This window comes from Pseudophryne corroboree, chromosome 5 (genome assembly GCF_028390025.1).
Source record: "Pseudophryne corroboree isolate aPseCor3 chromosome 5, aPseCor3.hap2, whole genome shotgun sequence".
In the NCBI taxonomy this organism is placed as follows: Eukaryota; Metazoa; Chordata; class Amphibia; order Anura; family Myobatrachidae; genus Pseudophryne; species Pseudophryne corroboree.
Genome location: NC_086448.1, coordinates 378,146,946 through 378,166,384, shown reverse-complemented (window position 1 = coordinate 378,166,384; position 19,439 = coordinate 378,146,946). Strand labels below are relative to the sequence as shown.

Genomic DNA, 19,439 nt, shown 5'->3' with positions numbered 1-19,439 from the left:
CTTCTGTTCCTGGGAAGAGGCTGCCTGGTGTAGTCTTTTTCCCCTTCCTCTGCCCCGGGGCAGAAATGAGCGGCCTTTTTCCCGCTTGCCCTTATAGGGACGAAAGGACTGAGTTTGAAAAGACGGTGTCTTTTTCTGCTGAGAGGTGACCTGGGGTAAAAAGGTGGATTTTCCAGCCGTTGCCGTGGCCACCAGGTCCGATAGACCGACCCCAAATAACTCCTCCCCTTTATACGGCAATACTTCCATATGTCGTTTGGAATCCGCATCACCTGACCACTGTCGCGTCCATAACGTTCTTCTGGCAGAAATGGACATCGCACTCACTCTAGATGCCAGGGTGCAAATATCCCTCTGTGCATCTCGCATATATAGTAATGCATCCTTTAAATGCTCTATAGTTAATAATATACTGTCCCTATCCAGGGTATCAATATTTTCAGTCAGGGAATCCGACCAAGCCACTCCAGCGCTGCACATCCAGGCTGAGGCGATTGCTGGTCGCAGTATAACACCGGTATGTGTGTATATACCTTTTAGGATATTTTCCAGCCTTCTATCAGCTGGTTCCTTGAGGGCGGCCGTATCAGGAGACGGTAACGCCACTTGTTTTGATAAGCGTGTGAGCGCCTTATCTACCCTAGGGGGTGTTTCCCAACGTGCCCTAACCTCTGGCGGGAAAGGGTATAGTGCCAATAATTTATTAGAAATCAGCAGTTTTTTATCGGGGGAAACCCACGCTTTATCACACACCTCATTTCATTCATCTGATTCAGGAAAAACTACTGGTAGTTTTTTCACACCCCACATAATACCCTTTTTTGTGGTACTTGTAGTGTCAGAAATGTTCAATGCCTCCTTCATTGCCGTGATCATGTAACGTGTGGCCCTACTGGACATTACGTTTGTCTCCTCACCGTCGACACTGGATTCAGTATCCGTGTCTGGGTCTGTGTCGACCATCTGAGGTAACGGGCGTTTTAGCGCTCCTGACGGTGTCTGAGACGCCTGAACAGGCACTAATTGGTTTGCCGGCTGTCTCATGTCGTCAACAGTTTTTTGCAAAGTGCTGACATGGTCACGTAATTCTTTAAATACGACCATCCAATCAGGTGTCGACTCCCTAGGGGGTGACATCACTAACACAGGCAATTGCTCTGCTTCCACATCATTTTCCTCCTCATACATGTCGACACAATCGTACCGACACCCAGCACACACACAGGGAATGCTCTGATAGAGGACAGGACCCCACTAGCCCTTTGGGGAGACAGAGGGAGAGTTTGCCAGCACACACCAGAGCGCTATATATATACAGGGATAACCTTATATAAGTGTTTCTCCCTTTATAGCTGCTGTTTTATATTAGCTGCCAATAGTGCCCCCCCTCTCTTGTTTTACCCTGATTCTTGTAGCAGGACTGCAGGGGAGAGTCAGGGAGCCGTCCTTCCAGCGGAGCTGTGAAAGAAAATGGCGCTTGTGTGCTGAGGAGAAAGGCTCCGCCCCCTTCACGGCGGCCTTTTCTCCCGCTTTTTTCAGGAAAACTGGCAGGGGTTAAATGCATCCATATAGCCCAGGAGCTATATGTGATGCATTTCTTTAGCCATATAAGGTTTTTATAGTGTTTTATTGCGTCTCAGGGCGCTCCCCCCCAGCGCCCTGCACCCTCAGTGACCGGAGTGTGAAGTGTGCTGAGAGCAATGGCGCACAGCTGCAGTGCTGTGCGCTACCTTATTTGAAGACAGGAACGTCTTCTGCCGCCGCTTTCTCCGGACCTCTTCGCTCTTCTGGCTCTGTAAGGGGGCCGGCGGCGCGGCTCCGGGACCCATCCAGGCTGAACCTGTGATCGTCCCTCTGGAGCTAATGTCCAGTAGCCAAGAAGCCCAATCCACTCTGCATGCAGGTGAGTTCGCTTCTTCTCCCCTTAGTCCCACGATGCAGTGAGCCTGTTGCCAGCAGGACTCACTGAAAATAAAAAACCTATTTAAACTTTTACTTCTAAGCAGCTCAGGAGAGCCACCTAGCCTGCACCCTTCTCGTTCGGGCACAAAAATCTAACTGAGGCTTGGAGGAGGGTCATAGGGGGAGGAGCCAGTGCACACCAGCTAGTCTAAAGCTTTTACTTTTGTGCCCAGTCTCCTGCGGAGCCGCTATTCCCCATGGTCCTTACGGAAGTCCCAGCATCCACTAGGACGTCAGAGAAATATGGTCTAGTGGTCATCCCTTCATCCCAGCTGGTGGGGGTAACATCTTACACTGTTTACACTCATGAAGAGTATATTACTATACATATGTAAGGTTAGGAGTTCTATTAAAATATTGTATTATATATACAGTAAGTATAATTATGATTTGTAAAACAAAATTATAATCAGCCAACAAACCTTTGTCTTTAACATAAACCCACTAGTACCAATGACACAATTACACAAATACAAACATACACTGCAATACAATAAGTGTATTCTTACCATTATGAACAATGAGCTGGAGCAAGAGAGATGAAATACTGCTACACAGGGAGCCATCATTTTGTAAAATCGTAGTAGTTTTATTAATTTAATTATCATGAAAAATAAAATGATCCCATGCAAACAACATGTCCACTACAGTAATAGAAAATAAGATGTTAGTTTGGTAAGTTACAGGAGCTTTTTTATATTGGATAAAACAGATAAACATTTTTAAATGCTAAGTGCAATAGTAAAATTATGCACCAGTTAAAGTAACTCTTTTTTTTTTTACTGCATAAGCATGAATGGGCATGAATAGCTACTCTGAACAACCCTAGTTCCGAGGATCCCTGATTACTTGATTTCTCCAGCGGCACCAAGGTCTTGTCTTAATAACACTGCCACCATAGCCAGCAATGGTGGCAAAGCATTATGGGTAGAGATGAGCGGGTTCGGTTTCTTTGAATCCGAACCCGCACGAACTTCACTTTTTTTTTCACGGGTCCGAGCGACTCGGATCTTCCCGCCTTGCTCGGTTAACCCGAGCGCGCCCGAACGTCATCATGACGCTGTCGGATTCTCGCGAGACTCGGATTCTATATAAGGAGCCGCGCGTCGCCGCCATTTTCACACGTGCATTGAGATTGATAGGGAGAGGACGTGGCTGGCGTCCTCTCCATTAGAATAGATTAGAAGAGAGAGAGAGAGAGAGAGATTGTGCAGACAGAGTTTACCACAGTGACCAGTGCAGTTGTTGTTAAGTTAACTTTTATTTAATATATCCGTTCTCTGCTATATCCGTTCTCTGCCTGAAAAAAACGATACACAGCAGTCACACAGTGTGACTCAGTCTGTGTGCACTCAGCTCAGCCCAGTGTGCTGCACATCAATGTATAAAAGCTTATAATAATTGTGGGGGAGACTGGGGAGCACTGCAGGTTGTTATAGCAGGAGCCAGGAGTACATAATATTATATTAATTTAAAATTAAACAGTGCACACTTTTGCTGCAGGAGTGCCACTGCCAGTGTGACTAGTGGTGACCAGTGCCTGACCACCAGTATAGTAGTATATTGTTGTATACTATCTCTTTATCAACCAGTCTATATTAGCAGCAGACACAGTACAGTGCGGTAGTTCACGGCTGTGGCTACCTCTGTGTCGGCAGTCGGCACTCGGCAGGCAGTCCGTCCATCCATAATTGTATAATTATATACCACCTAACCGTGGTATTTTTTTTTCTTTCTTTATACCGTCGTCATAGTCATACTAGTTGTTACGAGTATACTACTATCTCTTTATCAACCAGTGTACAGTGTGGTAGTTCACGGCTGTGGCTACCTCTGTGTCGGCAGTCGGCAGGCAGTCCGTCCATCCATAATTGTATTATTATAATATATACCACCTAACCGTGGTTTTTTTTTCATTCTTTATACCGTCATAGTGTCATACTAGTTGTTACGAGTATACTACTATCTCTTTATCAACCAGTGTACAGTGCGGTAGTTCACGGCTGTGGCTACCTCTGTGTCGGCAGTCGGCAGGCAGTCCGTCCATCCATAATTGTATTATAATATATACCACCTAACCGTGGTTTTTTTTTCATTCTTTATACCGTCATAGTCAGTCATACTAGTTGTTACGAGTATACTACTATCTCTTTATCAACCAGTGTACAGTGCGGTAGTTCACGGCTGTGGCTACCTCTGTGTCGGAACTCGGCAGGCAGTCCGTCCATCCATAATTGTATTACAATATATACCACCTAACCGTGGTTTTTTTTTCATTCTTTATACCGTCATAGTCAGTCATACTAGTTGTTACGAGTATACTACTATCTCTTTATCAACCAGTGTACAGTGCGGTAGTTCACGGCTGTGGCTACCTCTGTGTCGGAACTCGGCAGGCAGTCCGTCCATCCATAATTGTATTATTATAATATATACCACCTAACCGTGGTTTTTTTTTTCATTCTTTATACCGTCATAGTGTCATACTAGTTGTTACGAGTATACTACTATCTCTTTATCAACCAGTGTACAGTGCGGTAGTTCACGGCTGTGGCTACCTCTGTGTCGGCAGTCGGCAGGCAGTCCGTCCATCCATAATTGTATTATAATATATACCACCTAACCGTGGTTTTTTTTTCATTCTTTATACCGTCATAGTCAGTCATACTAGTTGTTACGAGTATACTACTATCTCTTTATCAACCAGTGTACAGTGCGGTAGTTCACGGCTGTGGCTACCTCTGTGTCGGAACTCGGCAGGCAGTCCGTCCATCCATAATTGTATTACAATATATACCACCTAACCGTGGTTTTTTTTTCATTCTTTATACCGTCATAGTCAGTCATACTAGTTGTTACGAGTATACTACTATCTCTTTATCAACCAGTGTACAGTGCGGTAGTTCACGGCTGTGGCTACCTCTGTGTCGGCACTCGGCAGGCAGTCCGTCCATCCATAATTGTATTACAATATATACCACCTAACCGTGGTTTTTTTATACCACCTAACCGTGGCAGTCCGTCCATAATTGTATACTAGTATCCAATCCATCCATCTCCATTGTTTACCTGAGGTGCCTTTTAGTTCTGCCTATAAAATATGGAGAACAAAAAAGTTGAGGTTCCAAAATTAGGGAAAGATCAAGATCCACTTCCACCTCGTGCTGAAGCTGCTGCCACTAGTCATGGCCGAGACGATGAAATGCCAGCAACGTCGTCTGCCAAGGCCGATGCCCAATGTCATAGTACAGAGCATGTCAAATCCAAAACACCAAATATCAGAAAAAAAAGGACTCCAAAACCTAAAATAAAATTGTCGGAGGAGAAGCGTAAACTTGCCAATATGCCATTTACCACACGGTGTGGCAAGGAACGGCTGAGGCCCTGGCCTATGTTCATGGCTAGTGGTTCAGCTTCACATGAGGATGGAAGCACTCAGCCTCTCGCTAGAAAACTGAAAAGACTCAAGCTGGCAAAAGCACCGCAAAGAACTGTGCGTTCTTTGAAATCCCAAATCCACAAGGAGAGTCCAATTGTGTCGGTTGCGATGCCTGACCTTCCCAACACTGGACGTGAAGAGCATGCGCCTTCCACTATTTGCATGCCCCCTGCAAGTGCTGGAAGGAGCACCCGCAGTCCAGTTCCTGATAGTCAGATTGAAGATGTCAGTGTTGAAGTACACCAGGATGAGGAGGATATGGGTGTTGCTGGCGCTGGGGAGGAAATTGACCAGAAGGATTCTGATGGTGAGGTGGTTTGTTTAAGTCAGGCACCCGGGGAGACACCTGTTGTCCGTGGGAGGAATATGGCCGTTGACATGCCAGGTGAAAATACCAAAAAAATCAGCTCTTCGGTGTGGAGGTATTTCACCAGAAATGCGGACAACAGGTGTCAAGCCGTGTGTTCCCTTTGTCAAGCTGTAATAAGTAGGGGTAAGGACGTTAACCACCTCGGAACATCCTCCCTTATACGTCACCTGCAGCGCATTCATAATAAGTCAGTGACAAGTTCAAAAACTTTGGGTGACAGCGGAAGCAGTCCACTGACCAGTAAATCCCTTCCTCTTGTAACCAAGCTCACGCAAACCACCCCACCAACTCCCTCAGTGTCAATTTCCTCCTTCCCCAGGAATGCCAATAGTCCTGCAGGCCATGTCACTGGCAAGTCTGACGAGTCCTCTCCTGCCTGGGATTCCTCCGATGCATCCTTGCGTGTAACGCCTACTGCTGCTGGCGCTGCTGTTGTTGCCGCTGGGAGTCGATGGTCATCCCAGAGGGGAAGTCGTAAGCCCACTTGTACTACTTCCAGTAAGCAATTGACTGTTCAACAGTCCTTTGCGAGGAAGATGAAATATCACAGCAGTCATCCTACTGCAAAGCGGATAACTGAGTCCTTGACAACTATGTTGGTGTTAGACGTGCGTCCGGTATCCGCCGTTAGTTCACAGGGAACTAGACAATTTATTGAGGCAGTGTGCCCCCGTTACCAAATACCATCTAGGTTCCACTTCTCTAGGCAGGCGATACCGAGAATGTACACGGACGTCAGAAAAAGACTCACCAGTGTCCTAAAAAATGCAGTTGTACCCAATGTCCACTTAACCACGGACATGTGGACAAGTGGAGCAGGGCAGGGTCAGGACTATATGACTGTGACAGCCCACTGGGTAGATGTATGGACTCCCGCCGCAAGAACAGCAGCGGCGGCACCAGTAGCAGCATCTCGCAAACGCCAACTCTTTCCTAGGCAGGCTACGCTTTGTATCACCGCTTTCCAGAATACGCACACAGCTGAAAACCTCTTACGGCAACTGAGGAAGATCATCGCGGAATGGCTTACCCCAATTGGACTCTCCTGTGGATTTGTGGCATCGGACAACGCCAGCAATATTGTGTGTGCATTAAATATGGGCAAATTCCAGCACGTCCCATGTTTTGCACATACCTTGAATTTGGTGGTGCAGAATTTTTTAAAAAACGACAGGGGCGTGCAAGAGATGCTGTCGGTGGCCAGAAAAATTGCGGGACACTTTCGGCGTACAGGCACCACGTACAGAAGACTGGAGCACCACCAAAAACTACTGAACCTGCCCTGCCATCATCTGAAGCAAGAAGTGGTAACGAGGTGGAATTCAACCCTCTATATGCTTCAGAGGTTGGAGGAGCAGCAAAAGGCCATTCAAGCCTATACAATTGAGCACGATATAGGAGATGGAATGCACCTGTCTCAAGTGCAGTGGAGAATGATTTCAACGTTGTGCAAGGTTCTGATGCCCTTTGAACTTGCCACACGTGAAGTCAGTTCAGACACTGCCAGCCTGAGTCAGGTCATTCCCCTCATCAGGCTTTTGCAGAAGAAGCTGGAGGCATTGAAGAAGGAGCTAACACGGAGCGATTCCGCTAGGCATGTGGGACTTGTGGATGCAGCCCTTAATTCGCTTAACAAGGATTCACGGGTGGTCAATCTGTTGAAATCAGAGCACTACATTTTGGCCACCGTGCTCGATCCTAGATTTAAAGCCTACCTTGGATCTCTCTTTCCGGCAGACACAGGTCTGCTGGGGTTGAAAGACCTGCTGGTGACAAAATTGTCAAGTCAAGCGGAACGCGACCTGTCAACATCTCCTCCTTCACATTCTCCCGCAACTGGGGGTGCGAGGAAAAGGCTCAGAATTCCGAGCCCACCCGCTGGCGGTGATGCAGGGCAGTCTGGAGCGACTGCTGATGCTGACATCTGGTCCGGACTGAAGGACCTGACAACGATTACGGACATGTCGTCTACTGTCACTGCATATGATTCTCTCAACATTGATAGAATGGTGGAGGATTATATGAGTGACCGCATCCAAGTAGGCACGTCACACAGTCCGTACTTATACTGGCAGGAAAAAGAGGCAATTTGGAGGCCCTTGCACAAACTGGCTTTATTCTACCTAAGTTGCCCTCCCACAAGTGTGTACTCCGAAAGAGTGTTTAGTGCCGCCGCTCACCTTGTCAGCAATCGGCGTACGAGGTTACATCCAGAAAATGTGGAGAAGATGATGTTCATTAAAATGAATTATAATCAATTCCTCCGCGGAGACATTGACCAGCAGCAATTGCCTCCACAAAGTACACAGGGAGCTGAGATGGTGGATTCCAGTGGGGACGAATTGATAATCTGTGAGGAGGGGGATGTACACGGTGATATATCGGAGGGTGAAGATGAGGTGGACATCTTGCCTCTGTAGAGCCAGTTTGTGCAAGGAGAGATTAATTGCTTCTTTTTTGGGGGGGGTCCAAACCAACCCGTCATATCAGTCACAGTCGTGTGGCAGACCCTGTCACTGAAATGATGGGTTGGTTAAAGTGTGCATGTCCTGTTTTGTTTATACAACATAAGGGTGGGTGGGAGGGCCCAAGGATAATTCCATCTTGCACCTCTTTTTTCTTTTCTTTTTCTTTGCATCATGTGCTGATTGGGGAGGGTTTTTTGGAAGGGACATCCTGCGTGACACTGCAGTGCCACTCCTAGATGGGCCCGGTGTTTGTGTCGGCCACTAGGGTCGCTAATCTTACTCACACAGCTACCTCATTGCGCCTCTTTTTTTCTTTGCGTCATGTGCTGTTTGGGGAGGGTTTTTTGGAAGGGACATCCTGCGTGACACTGCAGTGCCACTCCTAGATGGGCCCGGTGTTTGTGTCGGCCACTAGGGTCGCTAATCTTACTCACACAGTCAGCTACCTCATTGCGCCTCTTTTTTTCTTTGCGTCATGTGCTGTTTGGGGAGGGTTTTTTGGAAGGGCCATCCTGCGTGACACTGCAGTGCCACTCCTAGATGGGCCCGGTGTTTGTGTCGGCCACTAGGGTCGCTAATCTTACTCACACAGCTACCTCATTGCGCCTCTTTTTTTCTTTGCGTCATGTGCTGTTTGGGGAGGGTTTTTTGGAAGGGCCATCCTGCGTGACACTGCAGTGCCACTCCTAGATGGGCCCGGTGTTTGTGTCGGCCACTAGGGTCGCTAATCTTACTCACACAGCTACCTCATTGCGCCTCTTTTTTTCTTTGCGTCATGTGCTGTTTGGGGAGGTTTTTTGGAAGGGACATCCTGCGTGACACTGCAGTGCCACTCCTAGATGGGCCCGGTGTTTGTGTCGGCCACTAGGGTCGCTTATCTTACTCACACAGCGACCTCGGTGCAAATTTTAGGACTAAAAATAATATTGTGAGGTGTGAGGTATTCAGAATAGACTGAAAATGAGTGTAAATTATGGTTTTTGAGGTTAATAATACTTTGGGATCAAAATGACCCCCAAATTCTATGATTTAAGCTGTTTTTTAGTGTTTTTGGAAAAAAACACCCGAATCCAAAACACACCCGAATCCGACAAAAATAATTCGGTGAGGTTTTGCCAAAACGCGTTCGAACCCAAAACACGGCCGCGGAACCGAACCCAAAACCAAAACACAAAACCCGAAAAATTTCAGGCGCTCATCTCTAATTATGGGGCCCTTACTAAGCAATGAAATGCTGAGCTTTTCATCATTTAACCAGTAGCACACCATGGGGCAGATGTACGAACGTGCGCTATGTGCTTTTTGCACATAGCGCACGCTAAGTCCAGCTGTTACCGCATCACCACTATGTATGATGCGGCTCACAGCGGGATTTTAAGGAAATCGCATAGCGCACGGTGCCGCTTCGTCTGGGGCGCTATGCCTATATGCTGGCAGCAGCTACCTAATGTATGAAGGATCTTGCTGCGCCTCACCGCTCGTTAAGCCTGTTCTGTCTTTTCGGCAGGTCTGGGCTGGCGCTGCTGTTGTCCTGCTGGATCGTTGTGGGTTGTTTTTTTTTGTTTGTTTCTTTATTGTGTAATAAAGTTTCTGTCTTCAAAATATTCACTTCTGACAGGACATTTCAACAGTGCGGCCGGCAGCATTCTCCATTAAACTAAGGACTTGCAGCGTGGCACCTCCCTGCATTTGTCGGGCGCATTGAGCGGCCGCTGGCTCAGAATACTGGAGCCAGCTTACATAAAGCGTCCGCCACAGATCCCTGCCTCACCCTTGTCCTGACTGTCTGGGGAGCCCAGCGTCTGTCTCCAACCAGCGCGCATGCGCAGACACAGGCGCGCAGAGGATGCTGGCCAACAGGCACAATGCGCATGTGCAGGGATAATGCAGGGAGACAACGAATGCCGAAGAGAGGGGTGTGACCGCATCGCCACCCCTGCACATATCGAATTCTTAAAGGGCCGGGAGCAGCATTCATACATTAGGGAGAAGGGTGAGTTCTAAACACCGCGATAATGCTGTGAAGTGCCAAGTGCACATAAAGAACGTTAGGGTGCAGTTTCATACATCTGCCTCCATGTGTGTTACTTACTGGTTCCATTGCCATCTCCCATTATCCCATTGATTTGAAGCAACATTTGTCAAGTCCATTCTATAAAAATATACGTAGCAGATGATTGGTTGCCATGGACAATCTCTCCACTGGCTCACTTCTCCGCTCTTTTCACTGTTTCATGAATAGACCCCTTAGTGTTTTAGCTCCCCCTCTTGTGCCCGATCACCTGTCACTTTAGACAAGGCAATACAGGTTGAGTATCCCTTATCCAAAATGCTTGGGACCAGAGGTATTTTGGATATCGGAATTTTCCGTATTTTGGAATTGCATACCATAATGAGATATCATGGCAATGGGACCTAAATCTAAGCACAGAATGCATTTATGTTACATATACACCTTATACACACAGCCTGAAGGTCATTTTAGCCAATATTTTTTATAACTTTGTGCATTAAACAAAGTGTGTCTACATTCACACAATTCATTTATGTTTCATATACACCTTATACACACAGCCTGAAGGTCATTTAATACAATATTTTTAATAACTGTGTATTAAACAAAGTTTGTGTACATTGAACCATCAAAAAACAAAGGTTTCACTATCTCACCCTCACTCAAAAAAGTCCGTATTTCGGAATATTCCGTATTTTGGAATATTTGGATATGGGATACTCAACCTGTATTTAATTGTTTGTTCCAGTGCTGGGTCCCCATTACATTTCGCGCATGTTGCATCGAAGTAGACAGGACTTATTTCGGTTTGCCACCTCGGGAGAGTGTGAGCAAAAATAATGGTCATCTGCGGTGTTCACGCCAGATCGGAGCAACAATTGAATTGCTGCACTGGGTGCAGGGATCTCATAAAGCAATGAATTTCCCCTTGAGAAATAAAAATGACACCAAAATAAAAATAAAAAGCTGGAGGTAGTGTGCTGCCGAGAAACTCCAGGAGATGAGAGCTAGATGTACTACTATAGAAGACATTAAAATGCCTGGATCCATATCAGATTAGCAAATTCACAATGATATTTCACACAAACCAAGTGAGTATGTTTTTGATCTTTAGTTGCACAGAATGCCGATCAGCAGAGTCTACATTTTTGCATTATATTTAATCTACAAATAGAACTACAGTAGGATGCTTATGGTGAATTTATTTTGACCTTATTTTGAGAGGACATTGGAACACTTAGGGGTTATTGTGTATTCTATTAGCAGCCACAGACATGAGATGCCAGTGTTCTGACCATTTTGCCAGTACTTCATGACTAGCAACAGATACTTCACACACGACAAAGTTGTGTAGGAAAATGTGCTGTTCGTTGCTACTATAGAAAATGGTGATGTGTGCAGCTGTTCAACGTGACCACACAGTGCGGTTCATTGAATATGGGCCCTCATTCCGAGTTGTTCGCTCGGTAAATTTCATCGCATCGCAGCGATTTTCCGCTTAGTGCGCATGCGCAATGTCCGCACTGCGACTGCGCCAAGTAAATTTGCTATGAAGTTAGGATTTTTACTCACGGCTTTTTCTTCGCTCAGGCGATCGTAGTGTGATTGACAGGAAATGGGTGTTTCTGGGCGGAAACAGGCCGTTTTATGGGCGTGTGGGAAAAAACGCTACCGTTTCCGGAAAAAACGCAGGAGTGGCTGGAGAAACGGGGGAGTGTCTGGGCGAACGCTGGGTGTGTTTGTGACGTCAAACCAGGAACGACAAGCACTGAACTGATCGCAGATGCCGAGTAAGTCTGAAGCTACTCTGAAACTGCTACGAGGTGTGTAATCGCAATATTGCGAATACATCGTTCGCAATTTTAAGATGCTAAGATTCACTCCCAGTAGGCGACGGCTTAGCGTGAGCAACTCTGCTAAAATCGCCTTGCGAGCGAACAACTCGGAATGACCTCCATGGCCCTTTAGATGAAATTCCACCAGGAATATGTGCATATTTTGCAAATGAAGAAGGATGCAAATACAGGGTGGTCCAGAAGTATGGAGACACCCTTACAAAAAGAAAATTAGTAAGGAAATTATAATCCAATGTCTACACATAGGATATGGGATTGGGGGAAAACTTTTAAGGGTATGTCACCAGTATGGTGACCATCTTGAAGTCGGCCATCTTGCATGCAAAGCTCATTTCTTTAATTAGGAATGTAGTCATGTGACATATCAAACAGATTCCAAATTTCGTAAGAAAAATAATGGTATTCTTTGTTTTAACATATATTTATTCATTCTCCAGTTTTAACATAAAGTTTATAGGTTAAGTTCGAAGTGCTGTCCCTCAACTCTAATTATTTAATGGGGAAGGTAGTCATGTGACATATCAAACAGACGCAGAATTTCATTAAAAAAATTGTTCTAACGTCTCCTTATTTATTCTAGAGTTTTAACCGAGTTTTCTTTTACAGGAAGTGACATTAATGACAATGACACTAACACAAACAGAACGTTCTGAAATTGTCTTGATATTTGTAGAATGATTCACATGTCCTCAGAGCCGGATAAACAATGGGGCGGGTGGAGCTGCAGCTCCAGGCCTTCCCATGAAAATCGGCCCAGAGGATCCTCTGCACTGCAGTGCTGACAGGAAGAAAAAAAAGTTTTCCTGTCACCACTGTGACCACCAGCACAGCACCTCATCCTCCTGGCTGCCCTAAGCATTATATACACATACTGTACCCCCAGTTCCTGGCCGCCGATCACCGGAGCTGTCCGAAGCTCCGCCTCTGGTCATGCTAAACTCTGCCCCTGGTCAACCGAGTATTTGCCACCAGGGTGTGACACTCCTGGCCATGTGAGGCCCCACCCCCTGGTCGCATTAAGCCTTGCCCCTGGCAGCACTAACCCCAAGCCATCAGATGTTTTGTCACAAGTGTGTGACACTCCTGGCAGCGCTAGGCCCAGCCCCGTCTGCGCTAGGCCCCGTCCCCGGCCATCCAGTGCTTTGCCATCAGTGTGAGACCCTCATGGTCACGCTAGGCCACGCCCCTGGTCACAATAAGCCATGCCCCCTGCCAGCACTAACCTCTGCCCCCGGCCATGAGATGCTTTGTCACCAGTGTGGGAGCCTCCTGGCTGCGCTAAGCTCCGCTCCTTTGAAGCTGTGTCATTTGTGTTGTAGTCACCTGGTCGCACTTAGCTCCACCCACAGCCATCAGAAGTAGCTGTGTCACCAGTGTAGACCACCCTGGTTTCACTCAACTCCTCCCCCAATCATGATAAACCCCAATCCTGGTCACCTGAAAATGTGTCACCAGGTGTGGGTGCACCCTGGTTGCTCTAAGCTTTGCACCCCAGTCATGGTTTGGTGTGACTACACTAGAACATCTCAGTACCTAGATTCCCTGAAGCCTGGACAACTACAGCATTGGATCTCTGAAACCCAGGATTTGTGAGTGGTACAGCTGATTTTTCCCTACTTGGTTGTATTCCCTGAAGCTGTCTGCAAAGCAGCATACAGATGTGTCCCTTTTTGCCCTTGCTGTAATTTGTACACATCACAGTAAGCACAGCACGGCATAGCGCAGCTCGTAAAATTGCACACTCCTGCTATGCCATATACATGATTGGGAGCTGGCGTGTCCATGCACCCGCCTCCCATTCACTGCTTTCGCATTGTGGTCCCGCTACAGCACGCTGCTAAAAGCAGCAAGGCTGTAGCGGGACAAATCTGTATGGTGATTTAAGAACCTCAGGGCCTGATTCAAAGATGCACTTAATACCTGATTATTTGTGTTTGTGGGTCTACACAGTGCACACATGCTGTGTGTTTTGCCACTGTACAGATTGCCCCTGTGTGTGCTGGTGCAGTGCGGTGGAATTCAGTGTGTGCTTCCACTCAATGGATTTGCCCTGTGTGTGCCGTGTATGTTGTAGCCCTTTGTAACCCTTTGTGTGCTGGAGCAGTGTAGTGTAAACCAGTATATGCTGGAGCCATGCGATGTAACCCGTTGTACTGCCACTGTATGGTGTGTGCAGTGCAGTGTAACTGTGTGTGTGCTGGTGCAGTGGTCACAGTATATTCCATTTATGTGTATACACAGGAGGGTGTTTATCTATCTATCTATCTATCTATCTATCTATCTATCTATCTATCTATCTATCTATGTATATATATATATATATATATATATACAGTGCTCGAAGTGGGACGGTATACACTGCTATGGCATGCCGACACTTCGAGCACTGGCTGAAGACCCCCGCCGCTATCATTTCAGATTTGGCGCTATTCACGCGCCAATTAGAACTCTCGAACCGGCAGCTGCGTGGCCGCTCCTGATTGTCTGCTGGTCTGTGGCAGATTTGAAATGATAGGCGGACTGGACACGGGGGGCTTCACAACCAGAGCCGCACTGAAGGCCACAGCAGCCGCTGCCTCCTTCTCCACACTGCCGCCGACCACAGTCTCCTCATTACCACCGCTGCTGCCAACCACAGCCTCCTCCTCCTCCGTACCACCTCTGACCACAGCCTCCTCCTCTCCGCTACTGACCACAGTCCACAGCCTCCTCCTCCTCACTGCTGCCAATTAGATAATCTTACCCTGCTGCCTTTCTCTCTTCCTACTGTATGTCCTTGCCGTCCCTCTCTGTCACTATATCCCTCTGTTACTCTCCCTGTCCACATGTCTCCCTGTCACTCTCCCTGTCCCTCTGTAACTCTCTATGTCCCTGCTATCACCCTCCCTGTCCCCATGTCACTCTCTGTCCACATGTCCCTGCTGTCACTCTCTCTCTCCTGTTGTCACTCTCCCTGTCCCTATGTCCCTGCTGTCACTCTCTCTGTCCCTATGTCCCTGCTGTCACTCTCCCTGTCCCTGCTTTCACTCTCCCTGTCCCTAAGTCACTGCTGTCACTCTCCTTGTCCCTATGTCCCTGCTGTTACTCTCTCTGTCCCTGCTTTCACTCTCCCTGTCCCTATGTCCCTGCTGTCACTCTCCCTGTCCCTATGTCCCTGCCAGGGGCGGATTGGGACGCCGGGACACCATGCCAGTTCCTGGTAGGCTGGCCCCTTTGTCCCCTCAGAGGGCTGACTTTCTCCTCCACCAGGCCGGCTACCGCGATCGGAGCTTAGCTCCGATCGGGTAGCGCTGAGAAACAGTCCCCTTTCACAGTCTGTTTAGCTGCAGGCTGTGTAGAGCTGCTCGTACTCGGTGGGCTGTCAGTGTGCAGCACTTCCTCACTGTAAGCCCCGCCCTCTTCATGACGTCGGGCGGGGCGGGATCAGCACTCTGCACAGCAATGTCTGCTTCCATTTAACTACACACTACAGAGACTTAGAGAACTATAGGAAGATGTGAGGCAGAAGAAGAAACTAGCAGTGAGTACAGTAAGCTGCAGTGCAGAAAGGTATAAGGATAAGTGAGAGTGAAGAGAGGAATGTGACTTAGGAATGACAGTGGAGGGAAAGAAAAGACTAGCCTGAGGCAGCAAAGAAAAGTAGGTGATAGAGAAAAGAAAGCTAGTGAGATGCTCTGTGTATAGTGAGATGCTCTGTGTGATGCTCTGTGTGTAGTGATATGCTCTGTTTGTAGTGAGATGCTCTGTGTGCAGTGATATGCTCTGTGTAAAGTGAGATGCTCTGTGTATAGTGAGATGCTCTGTGTGTAGTGATATGCTCTGTGTGTAGTGAGATGCTCTGTGTGTAGTGAGATGCTCTGTGTAGTGAGATGCTCTGTGTGTAGTGAGATGCTCTGTGTATAGTGAGATGCTCTGTGTAAGAGGTTAGAAAAGAGTCAAGGTCAGTATGTTATGTGACAGATGAGAAAGGAAGAAAAGTGAGTGAGAGATGATCTAGAAAAGAAAGGGAGAGTAAATGAGAATAAAGACTAAAGAGAAAGGTGAGGCTTCAAAGAGCGTACCGAGTAAAGAAAAGGGGTATAGGCAGATTGGCATGCCGGGATGCTGGACCAGATGCCGTTTGACTGGTCCGGATGTCCCCTCAGTGACCGCCGTTATCACTCATGCTGGCCGGCTGCCGTGAGTGGTGTTTAGCTCCGATCGCGGCAGCGTTAACCTGAAGCTAACTGAGAGATGGCCGCCAGCTGAGCTGCTGCGCATGTGCATATATATAAACAAATCCAGAAGCCCGGCATTCCATATATCACCATTACTTAGCTGGTTTCCCGCAGTAGAAGGATATACAGTATGCGACAGACAGCGACACTCCACGCCGCAATAATGAACACCGCACAGGAGGTAAGTTTCAACGTTTCATTGGCTAAACATATATGATGTCCTGATGAAAATGCCATATATTATGTTAAGGCATTGAAACGTTGAAACATACCTCCTGTGTGGTGTTCATTATTGCGGTGTGGAGTGTCGCTGTCTGTCACATACTATATATATACTATATATATTTTATTATCAACGTTTCAAGGCCGAAAATAATGTGCTTTACCTGGGGCAATGTGTATAATGTGCTCTGCCTGGGGTAAAGTGTATACCATTCTCTACCTGGCACAAAGTGTAGACGTGCTCTATCTGGCGGAATATGTATAACTTGCTCTACCTGGCGCAGTGTGTATAGGAGGTTCTATCTGGTGCAATGTGTATAAGCGGCACTACTGTGTGGTGTAATGTGAATTGTCGGTATTATGTGGCCACGCCCCTTCCCCCACGAAGCCACACCCCTAAAATTTTGCAACGCTCCTGCGGCGCGCACTCTCCGTGCTTTCTATAGTCATGCTTTCTGAGCAGTAATCCCTCCCACTCGACAGACTCCACCCCCTCAACAGCCCCCCCTCCCTTTATGAGGGCTGCTTCCATAAATTTCCCTGGCTGGTTTTCAATCCCAATCCACCCCTGGTCCCTGCTGTCACTTTCCATGTCCTCTTGTCACTCTCTCTGTCCCTATGTCCCTGCTGTCACTCTCTCTGTCCACCTGTCACTCTCCCTGTCCCTGCTGTCACTCACCCTGTCCCTGCTGCCACTCTCTCTGTCCCTATTTCCCTGCTGTCACTCTCTCTGTCCCTGCTTTTACTCTCCCTGTACCTATTTCCCTGCTGTTACTCTCTCTGTCCCTGCTGTCACTCTCCCTGTCCCTATGTCCCTGCTGTCACTCTTTCTGTCCCTGCTTTCTCTCCCCCTGTCCCTATGTCGCTGCTGTTACTCTCTGTCCTGCTGTCACTCTCCCTATCCCTGCTTTCACTCTCCCTGTCCCTATGTCCCTGCTGTCACTCTCTCTGTCCCTGCTGTCACTCTCCCTGTCCCTATGTCCCTGCTGTCACTCTCTCTGTCCCTATGTCCCTGCTGTCACTCTCCCTGTCCCTGCTTTCACTCTCCCTGTCCCTAAGTCACTGCTGTCACTCTCCTTGTTCCTATGTCCCTGCTGTTACTCTCTCTGTCCCTGCTTTCACTCTCCCTGTCCCTATGTCCCTGCTGTCACTCTCCCTGTCCCTATGTCCCTGCTGTCACTTTCCATGTCCTCTTGTCACTCTCTCTGTCCCTATGTCCCTGCTGTCACTCTCTCTGTCCACCTGTCACTCTCCCTGTCCCTGCTGTCACTCACCCTGTCCCTGCTGCCACTCTCTCTGTCCCTATTTCCCTGCTGTCACTCTCTCTGTCCCTGCTTTTACTCTCCCTGTACCTATTTCCCTGCTGTTACTCTCTCTGTCCCTGCTGTCACTCTCCCTGTCCCTATGTCCCTGCTGTCACTCTTTCTGTCCCTGCTTTCTCTCCCCCTGTCCCTATGTCGCTGCTGTTACTCTCTGTCCTGCTGTCACTCTCCCTATCCCTGCTTTCACTCTCCCTGTCCCTATGTCCCTGCTGTAACTCTCTCTGTCCCTGCTGTCACTCTCCCTGTCAGTATGTCCCTGCTGTCACTCTCCCTGTCCCTATGTCCCTGCTGTCACTCTCCCTGTCCCTGTGTCTCTGCTGTAACTCGCTCTGTCCCTGCTTTCACTCCCCTTGTCCCTATGTCCCTACTGTCACTCTCTGTCCTGCTGTCACTCTCCATCTCCCTGCAGTCACTCTCCCTGTCTCTATGTCCCTGCTGTCACTCTCTGTCCTGCTGTCACTCTCCGTCTCCCTGCAGTCACTCTCCCTGTCTCTATGTCCCTGCTGTCACTCTCTCTGTCCCTGCTTTCACTACCCCTGTCCCTATGTCCCTGCTGTCACTCTCTGTCCTGCTGTCACTCTCTCTGTCCCTGCTGTCACTCTCCCTGTCCCTATGTTCCTGCTGTCACTCTCCCTGTCCCTGTGTCCCTACTATAATTCTCTCTGTCCCTGCTTTCACTCCCCCTTTCCCTTTGTCCCTGCGGTCACTCTGTCCTGCTGTCACTCTCACTATCCTTATATCCCTGCTGTCACTCTCTCTGTCCCTGTCACTCTCCCTGTCCCTATGCCCCTGCTGTCATTCTCCCTGTCCCTATGTCCCTGCTGTTTATCTCTCTGTCCCTGCTGTCACTCTCTCTGTCCCTATGCCCCTGCTGTCACTCTCCCTGTTCCTGTGTCCCTGCTGTTTATCTCTCTGTCCCTGCTGTCATTCTCCCTGTCCCTATGTCACTGCTGTCACTCTCTTTATGTCCCAGTTGTCACTCTCTCTGTCCCTGAATTTTGGCTCATACTGTGTGGCATAATGTGCATTTTGGCTCATTCCGTGTGGCATAATGTGAATTTTGGCTCATACTGTGTGGCATAATGTGAATTTTGGCTCATACAGTGTGGCATAATGTGAATTTTGGCTCATTCCGTGTGGCATAATGTGTAAGGGGCACCAGTACTAGATAGTATAGCTCCAGGCACTTAAAGTGGGAGCTACATGCATGCAAAGTTAACTGAATTCCCTCCAATGTGTATCCAATTCCTGGGCAGTGACTGGGAGGTGATTATAATAAGATTTTACTTACCGATAAATCTATTTCTCGTAGTCCGTAGTGGATGCTGGGGACTCCGTCAGGACCATGGGGATTAGCGGCTCCGCAGGAGACAGGGCACAAAAATAAAGCTTTAGGATCAGGTGGTGTGCACTGGCTCCTCCCCCTATGACCCTCCTCCAAGCCTCAGTTAGGATACTGTGCCCGGACGAGCATACACAATAAGGAAGGCTTTTGAATCCCGGGTAAGACTCATACCAGCCACACCAATCACACCGTACAACTTGTGATCTGAACCCAGTTAACAGTAT

The 19,439-nt window shown here is 47.9% G+C and overlaps 1 protein-coding gene across 2 annotated transcripts in view; it reads right to left on the bottom strand.

Moving 5' to 3' along the window:
• Window positions 1–19,439, bottom strand: part of PKD1L1 (polycystin 1 like 1, transient receptor potential channel interacting) — a 608,224-nt gene that overhangs the window by 49,922 nt on the left and 538,863 nt on the right. For both annotated transcript variants that reach the window (XM_063922691.1, XM_063922693.1), the window contains exon 49: window positions 2,472–2,606. In XM_063922691.1, coding sequence (XP_063778761.1) covers window positions 2,472–2,606 — 135 coding nt within the window. The remainder of the gene's footprint in view (window positions 1–2,471; window positions 2,607–19,439) is intronic.